The 21,262-nt window shown below is 50.6% G+C and overlaps 13 protein-coding genes across 13 annotated transcripts; 6 read left to right on the top strand and 7 right to left on the bottom strand.

Moving 5' to 3' along the window:
* Positions 1 to 21: 21 nt before the first annotated feature.
* On the bottom strand, positions 22 to 793 carry SAICODRAFT_55921 (ICMT-domain-containing protein; the record flags this gene model as incomplete). Its single annotated transcript, XM_019169411.1, has 3 exons — positions 22 to 241; positions 291 to 540; positions 592 to 793. 3 exons carry the CDS (start codon positions 791 to 793, stop codon positions 22 to 24), a joined length of 672 nt encoding a protein of 223 aa, XP_019024792.1.
* Positions 794 to 1,054: 261 nt separating this feature from the next.
* Positions 1,055 to 2,894, top strand: SAICODRAFT_34716 (family 57 glycosyltransferase; the record flags this gene model as incomplete). Its single annotated transcript, XM_019168378.1, has 7 exons — positions 1,055 to 1,149; positions 1,199 to 1,962; positions 2,025 to 2,164; positions 2,214 to 2,350; positions 2,401 to 2,498; positions 2,553 to 2,625; positions 2,678 to 2,894. 7 exons carry the CDS (start codon positions 1,055 to 1,057, stop codon positions 2,892 to 2,894), a joined length of 1,524 nt encoding a protein of 507 aa, XP_019024791.1.
* An 81-nt stretch (positions 2,895 to 2,975) lies between these two features.
* On the bottom strand, positions 2,976 to 4,637 carry SAICODRAFT_55982 (WD40 repeat-like protein; the record flags this gene model as incomplete). Its single annotated transcript, XM_019169414.1, has 2 exons — positions 2,976 to 4,469; positions 4,518 to 4,637. 2 exons carry the CDS (start codon positions 4,635 to 4,637, stop codon positions 2,976 to 2,978), a joined length of 1,614 nt encoding a protein of 537 aa, XP_019024790.1.
* Positions 4,638 to 4,816: 179 nt separating this feature from the next.
* On the top strand, positions 4,817 to 6,984 carry SAICODRAFT_91538 (uncharacterized protein). The gene is made up of 11 exons (XM_019171757.1): positions 4,817 to 5,159; positions 5,209 to 5,508; positions 5,559 to 5,576; positions 5,628 to 5,705; positions 5,760 to 6,003; positions 6,056 to 6,184; positions 6,234 to 6,288; positions 6,342 to 6,459; positions 6,521 to 6,639; positions 6,686 to 6,762; positions 6,812 to 6,984. The coding sequence occupies exons 1-11, from the start codon at positions 4,904 to 4,906 to the stop codon at positions 6,849 to 6,851; spliced, it is 1,434 nt and encodes a 477-aa protein (XP_019024789.1). The 5' UTR covers positions 4,817 to 4,903; the 3' UTR covers positions 6,852 to 6,984.
* A 1,199-nt stretch (positions 6,985 to 8,183) lies between these two features.
* SAICODRAFT_79304 (Zinc/iron permease) lies at positions 8,184 to 9,690 on the bottom strand (the record flags this gene model as incomplete). Its single annotated transcript, XM_019171149.1, has 2 exons — positions 8,285 to 9,690; positions 8,184 to 8,231 (listed from the first exon to the last, which is right to left on the bottom strand). Coding segments are annotated over exons 1-2 (1,320 nt in total), but the record flags the coding sequence as incomplete, so codon positions are not given.
* Positions 9,691 to 9,774: 84 nt separating this feature from the next.
* Positions 9,775 to 10,724, top strand: SAICODRAFT_42261 (uncharacterized protein; the record flags this gene model as incomplete). Its single annotated transcript, XM_019168693.1, has 2 exons — positions 9,775 to 9,921; positions 9,972 to 10,724. Coding segments are annotated over 2 exons (900 nt in total), but the record flags the coding sequence as incomplete, so codon positions are not given.
* SAICODRAFT_30013 (uncharacterized protein) lies at positions 10,545 to 12,024 on the bottom strand. Its single transcript, XM_019167563.1, has one exon. The coding sequence runs from the start codon at positions 12,014 to 12,016 to the stop codon at positions 10,769 to 10,771; it is 1,248 nt and encodes a 415-aa protein (XP_019024786.1). The 5' UTR covers positions 12,017 to 12,024; the 3' UTR covers positions 10,545 to 10,768.
* Positions 12,025 to 12,406: 382 nt separating this feature from the next.
* On the bottom strand, positions 12,407 to 13,355 carry SAICODRAFT_34711 (uncharacterized protein; the record flags this gene model as incomplete). The annotated part of the gene is made up of 4 exons (XM_019168377.1): positions 12,407 to 12,672; positions 12,724 to 12,880; positions 12,934 to 13,310; positions 13,331 to 13,355. 4 exons carry the CDS (start codon positions 13,353 to 13,355, stop codon positions 12,407 to 12,409), a joined length of 825 nt encoding a protein of 274 aa, XP_019024785.1.
* A 325-nt stretch (positions 13,356 to 13,680) lies between these two features.
* SAICODRAFT_18706 (pyruvate dehydrogenase E1 component alpha subunit) lies at positions 13,681 to 15,064 on the top strand. Its single transcript, XM_019165998.1, has 2 exons — positions 13,681 to 13,783; positions 13,847 to 15,064. The coding sequence occupies exons 1-2, from the start codon at positions 13,730 to 13,732 to the stop codon at positions 15,044 to 15,046; spliced, it is 1,254 nt and encodes a 417-aa protein (XP_019024784.1). The 5' UTR covers positions 13,681 to 13,729; the 3' UTR covers positions 15,047 to 15,064.
* Positions 15,065 to 15,323: 259 nt separating this feature from the next.
* On the top strand, positions 15,324 to 17,180 carry SAICODRAFT_79288 (T-complex protein 1). The gene is made up of 3 exons (XM_019171148.1): positions 15,324 to 15,387; positions 15,440 to 15,821; positions 15,875 to 17,180. The coding sequence occupies exons 1-3, from the start codon at positions 15,343 to 15,345 to the stop codon at positions 17,083 to 17,085; spliced, it is 1,638 nt and encodes a 545-aa protein (XP_019024783.1). The 5' UTR covers positions 15,324 to 15,342; the 3' UTR covers positions 17,086 to 17,180.
* A 124-nt stretch (positions 17,181 to 17,304) lies between these two features.
* Positions 17,305 to 17,877, bottom strand: SAICODRAFT_34707 (mitochondrial import inner membrane translocase, subunit Tim17/22; the record flags this gene model as incomplete). Its single annotated transcript, XM_019168376.1, has 3 exons — positions 17,305 to 17,325; positions 17,377 to 17,514; positions 17,563 to 17,877. 3 exons carry the CDS (start codon positions 17,875 to 17,877, stop codon positions 17,305 to 17,307), a joined length of 474 nt encoding a protein of 157 aa, XP_019024782.1.
* Positions 17,878 to 18,149: 272 nt separating this feature from the next.
* Positions 18,150 to 18,709, top strand: SAICODRAFT_6922 (uncharacterized protein; the record flags this gene model as incomplete). Its single annotated transcript, XM_019170459.1, has 2 exons — positions 18,150 to 18,365; positions 18,419 to 18,709. The coding sequence occupies 2 exons, from the start codon at positions 18,150 to 18,152 to the stop codon at positions 18,707 to 18,709; spliced, it is 507 nt and encodes a 168-aa protein (XP_019024781.1).
* A 207-nt stretch (positions 18,710 to 18,916) lies between these two features.
* SAICODRAFT_55973 (WD40 repeat-like protein) lies at positions 18,917 to 20,888 on the bottom strand (the record flags this gene model as incomplete). The annotated part of the gene is made up of 5 exons (XM_019169413.1): positions 18,917 to 19,135; positions 19,183 to 19,542; positions 19,594 to 20,276; positions 20,329 to 20,434; positions 20,487 to 20,888. 5 exons carry the CDS (start codon positions 20,886 to 20,888, stop codon positions 18,917 to 18,919), a joined length of 1,770 nt encoding a protein of 589 aa, XP_019024780.1.
* Positions 20,889 to 21,262: the final 374 nt, after the last annotated feature.

Raw genomic sequence — 21,262 nt, 5'->3', positions numbered from 1 at the left:
AATGGTCTCTTTAACGATCTGCTAGCGGATGAACGGAATCCTCGTGGGAACTCTCTCCCGATATCGGACGTAACTATCTCCGAAAAACTTGACGAGAAATTTCTCCTCTCCCTCGATGCGTTGACTGAAAAACCTCCACAGAACAAAACCGAATGCAATAATGGAGACTGGGTTGGCCAGCATAATCTGAGAGCCAATGCCCCACCAGAAGAAGCCGAAGTAAGACGGGTGTCGAAAGTACCTAGCGTCTAGTTAGCATGGCAGTCAACAATGCAACCTGGCAAACTCACTTGTACAGGCCATCGGTAACAAGAACATGGTCGTCTAGCTTGGCGGATTGGACTTGATGATTGAAACTCTGAGCCGCTTGCGCCATAGCAATGAACCGGAACACTTGGCCGAAGAGGGTGATTGCCATTCCCAGATAGAACGCATTCGAGACGGTCTTCAATTCTGGAAAGTAGTACAGTTCGATCAAGAACTCGAGGATGCCACACGCTTGCGCAATTGGGTAACCAATGCCGTTACTCAGCAAAAATGCTACCATGCATGTCAATAGCGATTCGCGACAGGAAACTGCAATTCACTCACAATCGATCTTTACTCTGGTTGGGTTGTACCTTGCGGTCACATAGTACTCCAAGATGTGGAATATGGCGAGGAGAGCAACGAAGACGAAGCCTGCTGGGTGCGCCGGACTACTCACACAGGCGAGGACAGAACTGGCGCCGAAAACAGCTCCGAGGAGGGAAGCCCTCAAGGCAACACCGTCAGGCGCATTAGGATTGGACATGGCCGTTGGATATTCTTGGCGTTGAGAACTGTCGACAGATCGTTAATAAGGCGCGCATCCAAACAATGAGGGCCCTCTACAATGGGAGTCGCTGGTATTGTACTAGGACTGTAACGTATACACTTGCAGACTGGCTAGCCCAAACTCGGCAGCTCAGTTAATGTTCGACTTAAAGCCTGTTTTTTTTTTAATTATCGTCGCGAGCTGTACTGAGTAGACGGCCTCGGAGGTCTGTGCCCATCCAATTGCAAGGCCAAGATCATGTCGGTCTCGGCAGCAAAGCAACAGTCTATACCTTCAATATGGCAATGCGCAATTGCTAGTGCGCTCTTCAAAGCTTTGCTCTTCCCGGCTTAGTAAGTCGCTCATACCCTGTCCCCACAGATCATGGTTAACGCGACGCAGTAGGAGTACGGACTTTGAGGTTCATCGCAATTGGTTGGCTCTAACCCACAGTCTCCCTTTGTCGCAATGGTACTATGAACAAACCTCCGAATGGACGTTGGACTATCCTCCATTCTTCGCATACTTTGAATATGCTTTGGCGAAAGTCGCACGATACTTCGACGTCAACATGCTGAAAGTGAATAACTTGGACTATGCCAGCGACGCGACAGTAGCGTTTCAAAGGCTGTCTGCTGTCTTCACTGAGTTGTTCTTAGCCTACGCACTCCACGAATTTGTACAGAGGTCGGACGTCAAGTCAAGGCGGCTATCGCTCATCTCGGCGCTTTCGATTTTCCTCAGTCCAGCATTCTTAATCATCGACCATATTCACTTTCAATACAACGGGTTCCTCTTTGGCATCTTTGTTTTGTCACTGACCCTGGCGAGGGACCCGCACACCCGTCTCCATTCCGGAATCCTGTTCGCCGTTCTCCTTTGCTTCAAACATATCTTCCTCTACATCGCTCCAGCTTATTTTGTGTTCCTGCTGAGAGCATATTGTCTGAAAGAAGACTTCTCAGGAATTCGCTTTGGGAACTGCGTGAAGCTTGGCACAGCTTTGGTTGCAGTTTTCGGAGCGGCATTCGGTCCATTCGCCTTGATGGGTCAAATGCCGCAAGTGTTGTCGCGCTTGTTCCCGTTCTCAAGAGGTCTTTGTCACGCATACTGGGCGCCGAATGTCTGGGCGTTGTACTCGTTCCTTGATCGCATCGCAATCATAGGTGCGTACCCATGGAGAACCCTTGAAACCTTCGTGCACAGTACTGACACCTGAGTTGGTTAGTCGCTCCCAGACTGGGTCTTTCAGTGCGAACGGAAGCCCTGAATAGCGTCACTCGAGGCTTAGTGGGCGACACGGCATTCGCAGTTCTGCCGGACATTGCGCCCAAAGCTACCTTCATCCTGACTCTGCTCTTTCAATTGGTGATTATGTCCGCTCTTGAAGGTGAATAATAATGCTAACCGATGATAGACCGCTCTCGCTAAGCTATTCTTGGCTCCCACTTGGAAGGTCTTCGTTGCTGTCACTACACTCTGCGGATATGCATCCTTCCTCCTCGGCTGGCACGTTCATGAGAAAGCGATCCTTCTCGTGATCATACCTTTCAGGTGAGATCATTCGCGAAATAATCCACCATGTCAAGCTAAGGAAAGTACAGTCTCGTTATCCTGCAAGACCGCCGGCTCGTACGCATTTTCCGGCCGCTGGCTGCAGCTGGTTATGTTTCGTTATTTCCACTCTTGTTCACAGCAGCAGGTATGCGAGCTTTTCGTATGTACAGCCTTTGGAAGGCTAAACATTTGGCTACAGAAACTCCTATCAAATATGCGTACACCTTGCTGTGGATCTGGATATTCTTCACGGCCTTCAGTCGAGCCTCAGTGTATGTGAACACCGTATTTTACGATCATGGTTTATGGCTAACATCTTTGAAGGCGTTCATCCACCCGAACATACTTCCTGGACCGTATAAGTGACTTATACATCGCTGGTTTACTTCCATTGTTGATCTACACAGCTGTTATTCATAACAGTGGACTATTTGGCTTAAACCAGTACGAGTTCTTGCCGCTCGTGTTCACAAGTGTGTATTGCGCTTTGGGAGTTGTTGGCAGCTGGATCGGACTGAACGTTGTGGTTTGGTCTTGGTAGACAATCAAATAAGATGGTTTTCGCCTATAGGCTCACTGCTCTTTATCCTATATTCTCCCTAGGATGGGTACTATTTGCTAGCTATGGTCTATCGTTCCTTGAGTATGGATCGAAGCGTCTTGAGCTACTTCCAGATCCGCTCTGCGCCCTCAAAGCGTCCTGCTGAGACGGCAAAGGTGCACCTCGAACTCCAGGCAATCCGAATCCTGGGATCTGAGCAGGGGGCTGGCCTTGCATTCCATTTCCATTCGGCATGATAGATGAAAGAGACGCAGCAAAACCGGGAGGAAGGAACCCGGGCGGAGGAGGTGGTGGCAACGGTAATCCTGCAGCGGATGGCGGTAATGGAATAGAACCAAGACCGGGAACAATATTCGCAGGCATAGGTGCTCCAGGCTGTGATATCCGCGACTGACTTTGCTGCTGAGGCAAAGGCATAGCCTGATCAACCAATCCATCTTGTTCATCATCCTCTTCTTGGCGATTATTCTTTGCGCGCCCATAACCATTGGCCTCGGCCGCTTCTTCGCCAACATGATAGCGATCTTGAAATCCACTTTCGTCGCCCGGTCTTGGTCGAGCCCAAAATCTTGTTGCTCTGTCATTGGAGCCGGAACAAAGGATATGGCCTTGCGGATGATACTGGAGCGACCAAACTGAAGATTCGTGCGCAAACGGGATCGATGCTGTAGGATTAGCAATGGTGCCTGCCGTGGTTGCCGGAAGATCAGGCTTTGTAGCCGAGACAACTTTACCGGAGGGCGTTTCGTCGAGGAGATAGTGATTGATAGCACCGTCTGAACCACCAGTCGAAATCAGTGAAGCATGTACAGGATGCCATGTTAGCGAAGTCACATCCTTTTCGTGGCCGCGAAGAATGCGGAGGTCTTTCATTGCTCGCAGATCAAAGATGCGACATGTCTGATCTCTGGAGCACGTTGCGATGAGGTCACCTCGGGTAGGCTGAAATTTGGCTTGAGCGACAGTATTCTTGTGTCCGTGAAGTGTAGTCAGACATTTAGCTGTTCGGGGATCCCATAGCTTTACCAGGTTATCTTTGGATCCAGAAACGAGAAGACCCTTTGTTGAGTGCCAATCAACACACTTCACATCCCAACCATGACCAGTCAGAACACGTTCTTCGATACCCTCATTAAAGTTCCAGATCTTCAATGTACCATCGTCCGATGCAGTGACAAATTTGTTATCAGTAGGCGCAAAAGATAAGTCCCGGATAGCTTCTCGATGGCCTTGAATCACCTTGAGATTGTTCATGTTTGGTTGCCAATACTTCAAAGTCCCGTCATGATCTCCAGACAGAAGCCAGTCTCCGTTATGTGACCATTCAGCGACGCGAATTGCCGCGTCATGAGCCTGCATGATGGTCTCAAAGTTGAAAGCCATTCCATTCCACAGAGTAAACTCTCCACTGCTGGACCCTGTCAGCAACCGCCGCCCCTCAGGTGTCCATTTTACGACATTGATTGGGTGCTTGATCTTGTTTGAGGAAGTGTGAATGTACTTGGTTGGCAAAGCGTCTGCAGGATTGTCGCCGTAAGCTGATGGGGGTAAAAGCTACAATCCATGTCAGAAGGTGCCTGCTATAGCAAAGAGGGACCTTACATCGATGATAAAGTTCTCTTGGGGTCTCAAAAGTATACTGTCTGTGCGAGACCGTCTAATACACTTCTCAAACCACCATTTTGCTACAGGTGATCCATAGTCCACGGTTCTTCTAGCCATCGGCTTCCTCGGCGGCCTATCCAGCTGCGGATCGTCATCATGGCGACGAAACCCGCCTGTTGTGTTCATGCTGTCGTATTATACAGATCGGTCTTTTCTTCTTGGATTTGCAAATTGGAGTCGTGCAGTTGTCCTTCAGGTTTGCGAGCGGCATCGATTGCCCTTGCAGTCCCCACATGATGTCAACTGCCCAGCCGGTAAGAGAAAACTCGGACTCAATTCATCTCTGAGCATCGATTCTGCTCCAGCTGTCATCGATCCGCCTCATGATGACTTCAGATGATGCTTCTTCTGAAGTTCCTTCGCCTCCGCAACGGGAGGAATCAAGTGTCGTGGAATCCATTGGTGACTCCGAATCACCCCAATCCCCACCCGAATCGACTTTCACCCACACCTTGCCTATCCACACTCATGTAACAAGCTCGATCCTTACCAAAGAAACAAACGAGCCTGTATCATTGGGCGGTCTGAAGAACCTAGGCATGCTTGTGCTTTTGGCAAACAATCTACGCCTGATCCTTGGTGAGTATCTACCTGTCGTCTCCGGAGTCGTTGACTGAACTTGATCCAGAGAACCACACCAAGTACGGCTTTCTGCTTGGAAACCCTTTCGCAACAGTACCAATCGGCGATGTGAAAAATACCGTGTTGGTGTGGTGCTTGATCCCATTGCATATTCTTTTCGCGGTCACCATCGAGAAATACATTGCCAAAAAGGCGATCGGTACGAAGAAGAAGCATGTGGACAACCCAACGGCTCACTTTAGGGACCACTTGTATTGTCTGGCCCATGTTATCAATGCAGGCTGGCTTCTTGCATACGTTACATATCTTGTGTACTTTCACATATATCATCCTTTACTCGGATCAGGTCAGTCCTTCACACTCCTTCAGGAGCGTCGTGTACTGACATTGGGGCAGCTTGCGAGGTGCATGCTCGTATGTAATGCCTTCGCCTCACGTCGTTCTCGCCTAACCATTGCCGAGTAGTCATTGTCTCGATGAAGTTGATGTCGTACTATTTCACCAATCGCGATCTTCGTAAAGCGTTTGTGAAAGACGATCCAGGTACACCCCAATGTTGAGTGGCCACCGTTTAATTCGTCACTAATGAACTACCAGTACCCAAGGATTATGTGCTTCAGTACCCGCAAAACATCAGTGTACGAAACATCATGTACTTCTGGTGGGCTCCTACACTGGTCTACCAACCTTCATACCCGCGTTCCAACGTCCCTTTCCGCAAGCTTTTTTTCTTGAAGAGATGTGGTGAGATTTCTGCTTTATTCTTTGCTCTATGGTTTGTTTCCGCGCAGTATGCCAATCCCATCCTCATCAACTCGCTCAGCGCCATGCACGACTTGAGGTAACGTTGTCTCACACTTCTGATGTTCGGGCCTGGGCTGACAGATCCGCAGGGTCAGCGTCATCGTTGAGAGAATACTGAAGCTATCCACGGTCTCAATCGTCATCTGGCTGGCCGCGTTCTTCTGTATCTTTCAATCGATACTCAATGCTCTCGCCGAAGTAATAGGCTTCGGAGATCGGTTAGTGCTTCCACTCAGTCGCTTTGCAGTCAGCTAATTCTCCGGTCAGTTCATTCTACATGGACTGGTGGAACGCAGGCTCCCTGGGTACCTACTGGAGATTAGTGAGTACACGCAGCACACGCGGTTATCCCCAGTCCTCTGAACGTTATCCTAGTGGAACCGACCGGTGTACAACTACATGAAACGACACGTTTATTTGCCTCTCCGAACACGAGGATTCTCCGCTACGCAAGCGTCAACAATCGTTTTCCTCATCAGCGCCTTCCTTCACGGTAAGTCCTTCCGAGTAATCCACACGTTGCTGTCGGTGTCACTGACATTGCACCCGATCAGAGCTCCTGGTTGGCATCCCAACACATAATCTTAGTTTCATTGCCTTTTCCGGGATGATGTTTCAAGTGCCACTCATCATGCTGACTGCACCACTGGAAAAAATGCGGGGGCCTGGAACGGTAAGACTTCCCTTGAGCTTCACGTTCATAATCTCATGCCTCATAGGTTATCGGCAACTGCATCTTCTGGGTTTCTTTCGTGATTGTTGGGCAGCCAACCGCAGTTCTGTGGTACTACTACAGGTGAAGTCGTTCTGTCGCACGGCTATACTCGTCAACTAACGCCTGATAGATGGCACGCCATGCATGGTACCGTAGGCCAATCGCACTGAAGACCGAAGCCGTTTCGCTCTCACTTAACCTACAACGCATGTTTCGGTTGTTCCCACTACCGGGCATCGGCCCTTTGTACTTCGGTTTTGACATATACCCCATATTTTCTAATGAGATACTTGCCCGTCTGCGAACCTATGTCCTCAAGTCCCAGCCGCACAGCTGCTGTAGAGGAGTCCGACCGAATAATATGACAACTAGCGCCGTGCGCAATGCAGGGGGATTCCGTATTAGGAGGCCCCAGAGCAGATTCTCGCGCTCTTACTTGCCGTTACCGGCCGTAGCTATAGGACCCTCAAAGCGTTGTTTCCCCAGATGTATTCATTGATAACACGGAAATACTAGACAGACTCGTGGCGATTGCCTAGTTGCTGTCTTCTGAGCTCAGTAGCTGGCGCTGGCCGCCGCCGTACAGCCGTGGGAATATTCGCTTGAACTCCACTCCATATTTCATTGGAGGGCATATCAACCAGCAGCACCATGAGGAACTTCATAGTTAGTCGACAGCGTACTGCTGTGTGCAAAATTCTTGACGTAACTTTCCCATGTGCGCGCGAATCGCAAACTCCATATGACAGAAACCCTTAAAACAGCATAGATAAAGGCCTCGGAGATCGAGTAAGGGTTGAAACTGATCATACCTATCCTTAGCAATCACGTCGTGCCACCCGTTTTGGGCCACAAGGCCTCCCTCAGTCGCTTCATGCTGAAAAGGTGGTTTCAGGTTTAAGAAAGAAACGGACCCTGGAAGCCACTAAGGATGCAGCTCCGGGTTCCATGAGAGAGAGGGAGCTTGGATGAACAAGCTCTACGTGTGGTTTCTTTGATTCTAACAGTTTTTGAGGTTTGTGGGTCCAGAGAGTGTTTTCGTTGCTTTCATGCATGTTCATGCAACATCATGCACCTTTGCCGAAACCTTTCTTAATGTCACAACTCTATTAGAGACGGTGCTACACGCGTTTCGAGGACATCTATCGATTCCTAAGAGTCTGATCTATCAATGTCTCCCCTGAAATCGCCCTTCCAAGCCTTGTCTACGAAGATGGGGGGGTTCATGAAACTATCCCTGCGCAGATAGGCGGTAAAATGCGCCGCGTCAAGAATTTTGCACACAGCAGTAATCAGACGGCCAGGGGGTATGTTAGACGCGAAACAAGGAAGTCCCCGGAGGGCGGCAGAGCAAGTTGAGTGATTAATCGATGTCTTTCTCAATTCAGCCACATAAGTTTTTTTAAGACCCGGCGATCGCATAACTCCCTCCAATCAAAGCAACCCCCATGAAGAAAAACACAGACGTCGACATGCTCGACTGATCATTCCTGATGGCCTGAGGTAACATGCTGTGAATAGCAATTACGGACATGAAGCCTGCCGTGGAACTGCGTGTACAATTAGTATTGTAAGTTCTGTGGAGAGCATTTGGAAAACTTACCTAAAGAGAACACCGTACACAACATCTTGAGCTGGTGACGGTTCGTAGCTACTCGTCCAAAGATAACCAATAAGCGCTCCAAGAGGTTGGCTACATGCTCCGAGTAAGATCGCTGCACCAAAAGCCTTGAGACGACTGTTAAGCGCGATATATAACGGGAAAGCTATGGTGAAGCCTTCGGCCAAGTTGTGTATCGCCAGTGCCAGGAACACTGCAAAGCCGAGCTTCCTGTCCGCATGACTCGTAACGAATGTCACAATGCCTTCCGGGAGCTTGTGTAGGGATATCGCAATAGCTGTTTGAATACCAATCGCCATCATCGCCTTATGTGGCTCCGGAACGTGGTGATGGTGCTCATGGCCGTGACTTTCCTCATGATGATGACTATGCTCGGCATCACTATGAACCATGTCTTCCAAATCACTAGAATACTGCCGTCTCCGAGTTTTGGGATGTAGAGCTTTTCTGTCAGGTGACGATGCTTGTCTACGACAGTCACATGTGCCGTTGTGGAGCCGTGTAAAACAGGGATTGCTGTATCCTGCGCAGAGACTTGGTCGTATTGGATCGCTTTCTTCTGCGCATCGCATGCTTCCTATAGACCTTGTCGAAGCGCGATTCAAGAGCGGCCTGCGCTCAGAGTCATGATGATGGTTGTGGTTGTGTGCGAAATAGTCGTCTTGTGAATGATTGTGGTGATGACTGGGGAGAGGTGCCAATGTATCACCGGTCTCGCTCAACGCTCCCCCAGCGCTGTCCTCATGAACGTCATGATCCCCGCAATGAATGATCGAATGAGGAGTCAGCGCATGTACGATGGCATTCAGTACCATGCATACAAACACCCCGGCGATGAACGATCCTTGCAGCATCCACCCTGCCGCTTTCTTGCTCATCCCACTCTCGAGCCATCCCTTCGCTTCCGGCATCATCTTGAAGAACGCCGAATAGAGCAGAACACCTGATCCTAATGATAGACTGCCCACCAGAAACTTCTTATCGGTCTTGATGTCGAAATCATGCCGACCTGGAAGGCGACGAATCAGGATGTCGCTGAAGATGACGGAGGCTCCAACGATACATGCGACGCCGGAAGCACAGGCCAGTATCCAACCCTGGAGATCCTCGTCTGACAAGGGCATGGTGGTGAGATACGTAACCTGAGCAACAACCAGCAGGTGACGCCGGGAGTCGGAGCAGACAACCCACGCGTCCAGCACGGCAGGCAAGCACGACGCGCGCTGCAACTTTAACCTTATCGCGAGACCGCCCATACAAATCCCGGCAACGACAACGACAACACCACCATGGCCTTGGGGTACGGCCTCAATATCACGAAGAAGGCGAAGCCACCACAAGCGACTCGAAGACCGCCAGCTGTATTTGGTGACGACAATGACATCGAGGAGGATCCATCATCAGCTCCTCCGGCCCATGGAGGGAATGCTGCTCGGAAGACTGTGAACGCCCAGCTCAACAGCTATGCAAATTTGTCTGCAAAGCAAGTGGAGAAACAGGCCGAAGAAGTGGCAGAAGTAGATCCATCAGTGTACGATTATGATGCCGTCTACGATGACATGAAGCGCGGTGAGCGTCGCAAGAAGGAAGAATCACAGGGAGAGCAGCAGGAGCGAAAGGTTTGTTTCCCATATGGCCCACTGGACTATCGCTGATTAACCTTTCCCAGCCTCGCTACATGCAGAATCTGTTAGCAATGAAGCAAGTCCGTGACAGGGATCGCCTACGAGCCGAGGAGAAGCTGATCCAACGCGAAAGAGAGAAGGAGGGTGAAGAGTTTGCGGATAAAGAAAAGTTCGTTACGAGCGCCTATAAGAAGCAACAAGAAGAGCTTCGCCGGCTGGAGGAGGAAGAACGTGAGAAAGAAGGAGAACTGCAGAACAAGTCACAAGGTATCTCGAGCTTTTACAGGAACATTCTTGATCGAGAAGAGGAAAGGTTCGATGCTGTGCAAACCAGCGTCAGCTCTGGGAAGGAAGACCAAGGAAGAAATGATACGGATCACCCAGATAAAAAACAGGAAAAGAGCGACCTCCAACGCGCTTCCGAAGTGCAGGACAGAACCGGTCGTAATGTCATTGTTAACGATGAGGGTGAGGTTGTCGATAAACGACAACTGCTGTTGGGAGGTCTCAACATTGTGAAGAAGGCAACGTCATCCAGTGTACGGGTGCCTGCTAAGGCAGACGACCAGCATGCTCCGAGACGAGACTACGCAGACCGGCCTCGATCAGACGATACGCGGGAAGCTAGAGCAAGGCAGGCAAGACAACTGGAGGCACAATTACGGGAATCACGGAAGCGGAAAGAGGATGAGCAGCGATCAAAACAGGAGGAACTCCTCATGAAATCGAAAAAAGCCAAAACGGAGAGCGATGTGATGAGTGCGAGGGAACGTTATCTAGCGAGAAAGCGAGGCGAGCTCTGACAAAATACACTCTTTTGTCCGTTACTGTATCCAACCGTCTAGATCTTCTGCTCCAACATCTCTTGTGAGCCCCACTTCTCAACCGAATTCCTTATCCTCTCAATAACTTCATCCCTAGTAAAACCAATACGATATTGCTCATCCGCCAACGGGCCAATCTCGCCTCGTCCATCGATCCAATGTCTTGCGCCTGATTCCTCAGAGGTTCCGCCTGTAACCCTAGTGACAAACTTGCCCATCTCCATGAAACTCCGCCTAGCCGAAGGATGTCCTCGTAAGAGCTGGAACACATGCGGCATGGCCTCGTAAAGCTGCACATTCACATCCACGCCAGACTGCGCAGCCTGCTGCGCAAAGAAGAGGCCCTCGTCCCTCAAGCGTTCACCCTCACCGATAATCACAAGCATGGGTGGAGCACCTTCCCAACTCTTCGCTGTGACAGGACTGACAAGTGGATGGATGACGGCTTCATTCGGGGCATAGAAGTGATACTGGGAACCATCCGCAGCCCAAGCTTTGCTAGCCTTGTGGCGATGCTTCGCGCCGAGTTCAGGGAGATAATCAGTTACTGCATTCGTTATTGAAGACTCGAAGGAATGCGACAAGTCAACCCAAGGCGATAGCGTGATAACGCCAGCAGGGCGAGGCAAGCCGCTTTGCAAGATGGTGAGGAGAACACCGGCAGTGAGGCCACCACCCGCCGAGTCGCCTGCGATGACAATCTTCTCCGGGGGCACTGGCTTGTGAAGGGCGCCTGCCGGAGGATCGATGAGCCACATATATGCGAGCAAGGCGTCGGTGATTTGTGAAGGGAACGACGCTTGCGGAGCCAGTCGATACTTCAGAGAAAAACATTTTCCTTTGAATTGACGAGCAAGTGCGGACACCAGGTCGCGGTGTGTCACAGGCGAGCAAAGATAGTAGGCTCCTCCGTGAAGGTAGAGAACAACAGCATCGGATTCCAACTCAGACTCCATCGCGGCAAACTTCTTCTCAGCCGACCAGTCCGAGGTGTCTGCGGTCATTGTCCTATATGCGGTCCATTCACCATCCACGGCAGCGACTTCTGCAGCATCAATCTTATCGAGACCTTCACCGAGCGCTGTACAAGCCTTGTTGACGGCATCCTTGACCTGGTCGGTGTGTCCTGAGAGAGGAACCGGCTGGTTAATAATCCACTGGTTTGGATGTAGAATGTTGCTTTCACGCGTAGTAATCTTCTGCACCTGCTCGACAGTATACTCGGAGCCGAGTTGCATGAAGTACTTGATGGACTTGATGGTCATATGAGACCTAAAGTCCCAAGCATTTGGTTGGTTGCCCCATGTGAAGTGGGAGAAAGCTTCGTAAGTGAGAAGGGGAACGGTAGGGAGAATGAGCCCCAAAGTCTGTTTGTACTTGTTGTAGGATTTCGTAAAACGCTCCATCGCAAATAAATGCCGTTACTGTTCGCGTTTCAGTGAATGTATGCTGTTCTTGACTGCGAGCTGTATGCCCGGTACATGTGTTTTCCCTTTTCCAGCTTAGGGAGCTCGAGATCGCCAAGTGTTGATGTCACCGTAGTGCTGCGTACGGCAGGCGGAGGGTCGAACCGTACATACACGAGCGCGTACACCAAACAGCTATTGGAAAGGCTTGATGGAAGAAAAGGAGATGTTGAGAGGCAAAAACTTCGTTCAAAACCCTCTAGCGTAACGCTGCGTTTTACGGAATTGGTCTGCCCAGCCACCAAGCTGCTGGGTACAGTTACTATTTGCTCTTTTCTCCTCGGCTTCGTGCATCCATTCCTGCATCTGCTGAATTCTGTTCTTCGGTGTCGGATGAGTGCTTAAAAACTGTGGAACCCCGACTGCTTCGGCAGCCTCCATTCGTTGCCATAGAGGAATGGCTTCTTGAGGGTTGAAGCACGCCTGCGCTGTTAGTAGTAAACCAATGTGATCCGCTATATAGTCAAGTTGAGTATTGGTCAGGAAGACTGATGTGTACGTCTCACCTTCTGATTCACATTTTCGTGAGTTGGGTAAATCCATCAGAAATTGGAAGAAGGAGTTGGTGAGTGGACCTATGTCAAGACCAGCGAAGAACACCGCAAACCGAAGGGCGCTGATGATCACTCCGAGAGATAGCTTCTCGGCCGTATGACGAGCAATCTAACAGACTGTCAGTCAATGTAGACATGAAATCAAACCTTTTGTAGTCGCACCTGATGTGCCGTTTCATGTCCCAAAACCACAGCCAAACCGTCCTCGTTCTTCGCAATAGGAAGGATGCCGGTAAAGACGAAGACCTTTCCTCCCGGTGAAACGAATGCGTTCTTTTCAGGGGATTCAATGACATGCACCTCCCAATTGAGGTCTGTCATGCCTGACACCGCGATGATCCTCTTCATAACTCTCATCACGAGCTTCGTTCTCGGATCGCTCGCAGGAAGCATACTGTTCCCGTATTCTTGCATAACAGCTTGGTACGCTTGTTTCGCAATGTCTGCTTCGGCTTCAGGGCTAATCGCCATGAACCGTCGTCTACCCGTCATCTCCACCTTCTCAAGATGCGTGACGTAGAACAATCCGCCAGCACCAGCTGCGAAACCCCATAAATACTTCCGGCCTGATGTGCTTCTGCCATTGGGACCCTGACCGAATCGTTTGTACTCTTGCCGGGAGCTGGGATCACTGGGTATCTGGAGCGGAAAGCGCTGCCGAGGCGATGGAGTGGTGCAAAACCAACGCGACGATGAGAGCGAAGGGCGGAAAGCACTTAGCCTGGCTGTTGACGAAGGGAAACGGAACATTGATCGAGGATAGGAATATTCAAGTCTCTAGAGCTGACGACGTCACTCGTCGTATCATTGGTGCTGGTGCATCGTGCTGCAGGGTCTGCTTCCGGCTGCCTCCGGCCAAAAATCAAGTCCCCAAAGCGCGATCTAAGCATCTCAACAACATCAGAGCATCGCGACCATCTTCGTTCCACCGCTGCTGTCTGTTGTCAACTCGATCAAAATGCTTTCCGTATTCTCCAAGGCAGTTGCCGGCCGCTCGGTCACTCCTCTCAGGGTATGCGCAGCTAGAATCTCCTCACTGCCCGCGTCGTATACATGCTAATCCCGCTTCACACAGGCCGTTGCTCAGCGTACCGTCACCACCGACGCCAAGGCCTCCCACGTCGACCCTGCCACTGTTCCGGAGAAGGATGATGAGCCCTTCACCGTCAAGCTCAACGAGGATGCTTTCGAGACCTACATGCTCGACGCCCCTCCGTCACTTGAATTCCAGGTCACCAAGGCCGAGTTGAAGAAGATGTATCACGACATGGTCACTATTCGTCGGTTGGAGATGGCCTCCGATGCTCTCTACAAGGCCAAGAAGATCAGAGGTTTCTGTCACTTGTCCACTGGACAGGAGGCCGTTGCTGTCGGTATGGAGCACGCGATCACCCCTGACGACCAGGTTATTACTTCCTACCGTTGTCACGGTTTCACTTACATGCGTGGTGGTTCGGTCAAGTCTATTATAGCTGAGTTGTTGGGTAGGAAGGATGGTATTTCATACGGAAAGGGTGGTTCTATGCACATGTTCGCCAAGGGTTTCTTCGGAGGAAACGGTATCGTCGGTGCTCAGGTCTCCGTCGGAGCTGGTCTCGGTTTCGCTATGAAGTACTGGGGCAGGAAGAACTGCTCTTTCGCCTTGTACGGCGACGGTGCTGCCAACCAGGGTCAGGTTTTCGAGGCCTACAACATGGCCAAGCTCTGGGACCTCCCTGTTATCTTCGGTTGTGAGAACAACAAGTACGGTATGGGTACCTCTGCTGCCCGTTCCTCTGCCCTTACCGAGTACTACAAGCGTGGTCAGTACATTCCTGGTCTCAAGGTCAACGGTATGGATGTCCTCGCTGTTCGTCAGGCTTGTGCTTGGGCGAAGGAGTACACCACTAGCGGTAAGGGTCCCCTCGTGATCGAGTACGCTACCTACCGTTACGGTGGTCACTCCATGTCCGACCCCGGAACCACCTACCGTTCCCGCGAGGAGATTCAGCACATGCGTTCGAGCAAGGACACCATCCAGGGCTTGAAGATGCGTTTGCTTGACTGGGGAGTGTGCACTGAGGATGAGATCAAGGCTCTTGACAAGGATGCCAGGGCTAGGGTCGACAAGGAGGTTGCCGAGGCTGAGGCTTCTCCCGAGCCTGAGGCTACCGCCGAGAACTTGTTCAACGACATCTACGTTCCCGGATCTAACCCCAAGACTTTGCGTGGACGATGGACCGACGAGACCTACACCTACCCCAACGAGCAGCGTGCCAAGGAGCTCAGGGATTAAGTGTGGAGGTGTGGAGTGGAGAGGAGTGTTGGAAGGAGTTATGTTAGAACGTGTTGATCTCAAAGGCCAGCGGCCTAGTTACCCATACTTGACATGTTGAGGAAATAAAATCATATTGGTATCTCTACCGTGCACAGCATTATGCCCATGATCCTAGCAATAGCAATAGCAATTGCAACCTTGGTTGTCGGCCTGCGCTGGTTTCGTGCCTGGCATGTGTATTGCGGTTGCATCGCGGCACCTCGAAGTCGCGTCGAAGCAACAAGCATTCATTCGACACACCAAGAACAGCAGTCATGAGTCTTAAACTTCCCAAGGCCGCTGGTCCTCAGCTTTTCAAGGTTTGTTGTGTCTGTATGCTGTGTTAAATTGAGGTGCTGACCGTCGCTACAGGACGGATATAAGATTGCCCAGGGCACGGATGACGCTGTCGTCAGAAATATTCAGGCCGTTCACGAACTTGCTGGCATCGTTCGCACTTCTTTCGGCAATGGACGTAATAAGATTATCATCAACCATATCGGAAAGTTGTTTATCACTAACGATGCCGCTACTATCATTCGCGAGTTGGACGTCGTCCACCCTGCAGCACGATTGGTTGTCATGTCGAGTCAGCAGCAGGAGTCTGAGATGGGTGACGCTACGAATCTCGTTCTGATTTTCGCCGGAGAACTTTTGAACAAGGCAGAGTCTTTGATCCGCATGGGTCTTCATCCTTCTGAGATCACGCAGGGTTACGAGATGGCTTACGACTTTGCTCTGAAGGTGCTTGAGGGTACGTCAAACATTGACCTTTGCATGAGCGATTCAATCTAACAATGACGGCAGAACTCGTTGTTTACAAGGTTGCCGACCTTTCTTCGAAGGATGAGTTGATCAAGGCCATCAAAACCGCAATTTCCTCAAAACAGTACGGTAACGAGGACTTCCTCGCCGATTTGGTCGCCGATGCTGCGCTTACCGTTATGCCCAAGAACCCTGTCAACTTTAACGTCGATAACGTGCGTGTTGTGAAGATCATGGGTGGCAGTTTGTACGATAGCAAAGTTGTTCGCGGTATGGTCTTCGCAAGAACACCTGAAGGCGATGTTACCAAGGCGTCAAAAGCTAAGGTTGCTGTCTTCACCTGTCCTCTGGATATCTCTCAGACTGAGACCAAGGGAACGGTCTTGCTTCACAATGCCAAGGAAATGCTTGATTTCACAAAGGGAGAGGAGAACCAGCTTGAGGCTATGGTAAAGGAGATCGCTGACTCCGGTGTTCGTGTTGTCGTTACTGGATCAAGCATTGGTGAGCTTACCATGCACTACCTGAACCGATTCGGTATCCTTGTGGTCAAGATTCTCAGCAAGTTCGACCTCCGTCGTCTTTGCCGTGTTGTGGGGGCTACTCCTCTCGCGCGTTTGGGTGCTCCCATGCCGGATGAGATGGGAAGTGTCGATGTTGTGGAGACCGTTGAAATTGGTGGTGACCGTGTTACGGTTTTCAGACAGGAGAATGACATCACCAAGACTGCGACCGTTGTCCTTAGAGGAGCAACGCAGAACTATCTTGACGACGTGGAGCGTGCTATCGATGACGGTGTTAATGTTGTCAAAGCTGTGGCTAAGGACCCTCGCTTGGTACCTGGTGCTGGTGCGACAGAGATGGAGCTTTTGAAGAGAGTTATGGCATACGGAGAGAAGACTCCAGGACTGAATCAACATGCGATCAAGAAGTTTGCCGAGGCGCTCGAAGTTATCCCTCGGACGTTGGCAGAGAACGCTGGTATGGACGCTACGGAGGTTCTGTCAAGACTGTATGCAGCGCATCACAAGAACGATGAAGGTGTAGTGGGTGTCGACGTGGAAGATGAGAGAGACGGCACGGTCGACGCCAAGGCGGCCGGTATTCTTGATGTTCTGTCGATGAAGCATTGGGCTTTGAAGCTCGCCACAGATGCTACTCTTACCGTATTGAGGATTGACCAAATCATCATGTCGAAGGCAGCAGGAGGACCTAAGCCACCGGGCCAGAACCCCAACTGGGATGAGGATTGATGAAAGAAGTTGGTATTAGAAATCTAAAACGGAGGGAAATCTGTATATGCTGAGGGGGGATTGCCTAATCTAAATAGAACGAGTGGTAGGCTCGGATCCTGGGGCTGCACAGCAGCCCGACTCAAAAATTATCTCCATCATTCACATGCTGATCGTGCTTGCAATGCGCTTCAGGGAATCTTTTGTTGAGAAACTCATATCACATTCTCATAAATTCTTTTAATGATCTGACCGGAGGTACTACAGATCACGTCAGCTCTGAACAATCTTGAAACGAGACGATGAACTTACATAGTCAATCGCTGCAGAAAACGCCGCAAAACCCGCACAACCAAACGCCGCTGCCTTAGGACCGGCCTTGACAGCCAAAGCACCACCGGTAAAACAACCCGCCGCGATACCATTGTAGATATCATTCTTCGCCCGCAGCTAAGTCACAATTAGCAAGAGCTCAGTTGATCAGACGCTGCAACTTACACTTTCTATACAACATTCTGATCCCGCAAAGATAGCTCCAACAACTGCAAAATTCTTCGCAGACGTATATGACCGCTGCCCCATGTCTTTCATACCAAACTTCATCTGTTCCTTGAAGCTCTTTTCGTAGATCGCGTGATTTGTAGACTGAATGTCCATACTCGACATGAACAATCCGAACACACCTCCTAGAGCAAATCCAGCACCTCCACTCATGACCAACTTGAAGGGACAAGACTCTGTAGCCGAGTTCATCAACTTAACGTAATAAGCCTGCTGTGCCGCCTGTTGCTGTTCCGGAGTGAGATCCGCCATATTTGGCGCTGGCCCAGCTCCTAGCACGCCAGCCAATGCTCCTTGAGACCCTGGGAAGTTCATGTTACTTGGCAAGCAAGACTCGTCGTTATTTGGATATCTCTATACTTTTCCGCACGTACAACATTTGAAGTACGGGGCAGCTGGGGAGCTATGCACTTTGCCACAGCTGGGCCACCGGGTACGCACTACCGCAGCTGGCGGTAACGTAGACGTGCTGGAGCCTATTTACGCGTATTATACCTGGATACCCCAGCTCAACACCAAACGTTATGTCCGAATCAGAAGAGGCTCGATACCGTCAGAAGTGCAAGGACTTACGGAAGCGAATCAGGGAAATTGAGGAGAGCAATGACGCCATGACGCTGAAGCTTGCTCGTACGAAGCGGAGTATACAACGGCTGCGACTAGAGCGTGCATTCTTGTTGGAGCGGTTAGAGGAGCGAACACCGGCAAGACCATCGGCAGATGAAGTGCTGTCACCACTGGTATGTGGATAGCAACGATTTGATCTACGGTTTGCTGATCTTGGATCTTGTAGACGACGGCGCGACCGATTGCTTCCGCGAGAAGGTCACCATCACCCAACAAAGCAGCAAACGGAGCATCTTTTGCAACACCTACACCTAACGAAGCCAAACCAAAGAAACGTACGACCAAGGTATCGCGGAAGTCGATATCTGGTATGGAAGCATCACCAGCAATTGTCGCATCGAATACGCTCGATGCACCCGTTGCCGTCGTTCATAGCGCACTATCGGACGAGAATGTTCCGGTGGCAGCTGATACTCCTAGTGTAATCTCGGCTATGGACGTCAAGGAAGAGTTGTAAATTGGGGAACGCTCCCAGCAGCGTCAGCTGAAGATTTGAGCAGAAAGAACGCGGTCGCACACAGACGTATGCGATGGCAAATCATCAACGGGATTCAATCCAGATTCTAGCATAAAACAACAATGCAATGACAACCTTCCTTACTCCATAACCACAAAACCAGAATCCTTAACGCCCTGCAGCTTCACTTAGTCAATACCTAACACCTCAGTCCCATTTCTGATCATTGAGAGCCTTAACCTGATATTCCGTGTAGTCCATAGACGGATCATTCAGATAAGCCTCAAATGAAATCAGTTCCATGGTAGTCCTTTGGTTTCTACTCGCTAGCACCACGGCCTTCTCTTCCTCGAAAGCAACGCGCCATACCGCATCAGCTGGACTGCACAGCTCGCGGATCAAGGCGCCTGTTTGAAGATCCCAAACCTACAGCGAATTAGCTCATGTCGGAGTGCGAACGAGGAATGGCATACCTTTACGCGCCCGTCACTGCCTGCCGACACGATTCTCATGGAATCAAACTGCAAACTGGTAACACTATTGTCATGCGCAGCCAATCGGTGAACGCAGCTGTGCGTTTCCAGATCCCACACCCGTACACTGCCATCGGAACCACCCGTCACCAACGTTGGATACCGGATTTGCAGTTGACCGACAAGCGATGTGTGACCTTGAAGAACTGACAAGCACATGCCAGATTGAGGATCCCAAATGCGAATGGTGGTGTCGAGAGAGCCCGTTGCGATATGTTCGCCATCGAAAGCTATGGCATAAATCTGGCTAACATGACCCTGCAGGGTTTTCAAGCACTGCCCAGTCGAGATACTCCATATCTATGATATTCTGTCAGCACGTTTCCACAGATGCCTGGCGGTAGTATATACCCTAGCGGTGGTGTCATAACTCCCACTAACACAGAGATCACCCCAGACCTCGACACATCGAACAGAAGCTCCGTGTCCTATAAGTACGCGACGACATTCGCCGCGTTCGATATCCCAAATTCTCAACGTCGTATCTCTTGACCCTGAAATCGCCGTCTTGGAATCACTCATCTTGAGGCACCGGACAGTTGACGAGTGTCCCTGTAGAGTATGACGGCACATGCCAGTCCTCAAATCCCATACTCTTACGTCGCGGTCACACCCTCCAGAGACCAAAGTATCACCATACGGCACCAAGGCCCACACGCCTGCATCATGACCAATCAGTGTTCGTAGAAACTTGCCGTTCTGGTCAAACACGTGAATCTTCGAGTTGTCGAGGCCGACTACAATATATGTGGACGTAAGATGCAGGGCAGTCACTACACCGTTGTCCTGGGTGATATGCTTTGCCAAAATCTTTCCTCCGGACCGCCATGCTTGTTCCACGATGTACCGCTGCTTGAAATGACTTTTGTAAGAGGTTGGCTTGGGTGGCCTTGTTGAGGAGGACGATGACAGGCCCGACCCATGTTTGGGCCCAGAGCTTGTAGGTAAAAGGGAGCTTGAGGGTGGCAATTTTGTCGCTGCCGTTTCATCTTCCGTAGCAGATATAGAGCTAAGCCTCCGATAACGGTGTTTTTCTGTCATGATGTTAGCATAAGCTTTACTATTAGCGTTTTCGAAAACACTTACGGCACAACAGCTTCCACGTCAAATCATCGTTCAAAAGGCTATGCCAATGCCGGGATACTTGTGATGCCCGTGCAAGCGTCGGTGCGTCGTCGATATACGAGAGAATCTGCATTCACGTCCGATCAGTACCAAATCCCCTGATGCCACGTATAACATACCCTAAGACCCAACTCAGTGGGCAGCTCTTTCAGAAAGTCGCGTTTCAGCCGAGGCGCAACGAAAGCATTCACCGATACTAGCTCTTGCGTGGTGCACATGCTCAGCAAGTCGATCAACAACTCCCCGCGGTCTTTCGCCGGCATAGTGCTAAACTTCTCACGGATTTCATCAAAAGCACCATCACTGTCAGCATCAGTACACAGTGTCTTCCATGACCGAGCCAGCTCGTTAGTATGTGGCTGAGGTGACGGTGCTGGAGTTGGAACTTCGATCAAGCTGGATGAAGCAGCTAGAGGGAAGGGAGGTGCACTCGACGTCGGCGAGAACGGAACTGGAAGCTGCACGCCCGCCGAATCCGCAGACAGATGCGGAGGCGTATAAGTACCAGGCTGATGATCCATGACGAGTGAATGCTGAAAGATCAGCCCCTGAATCCCTGACAAGGTCGGTGAAACGGCCAAGCTAGTGAAACACGTCTCTCAGTCACACAAGGCAAGCCCCAGGACAAACAGGCTCGAACGACACAAAAGCCCGAAGGTGCTTATTCGGGGATGAATGCTGCGTTAATGAATGCGGCGCTTTTGCTGCTCTTCAGCTGTTTGTCGTGGTCGTACGTAATGAAATGCGAGACGGCAGCTCTCCCCGCTACGGCACCTCAGCTAAAGCAGGTTATCTGCACAAGTGCGCCCAGCCAGTCGATATCGAGCTTGCACACAGCTGGTTGTTCTAAGAATGTCAGGAAGAAGCACAGGAGGGTACAACTAAGTGGGATGAT

The sequence above is a fragment of the Saitoella complicata genome, assembly GCF_001661265.1.
Source record: "Saitoella complicata NRRL Y-17804 unplaced genomic scaffold SAICOscaffold_9, whole genome shotgun sequence".
Classification (NCBI taxonomy): Eukaryota; Fungi; Ascomycota; class Saitoellomycetes; order Saitoellales; family Saitoellaceae; genus Saitoella; species Saitoella complicata.
Note: the sequence above shows the minus strand (reverse complement) of the source record. Positions and strands in the feature narration are given on the sequence as shown.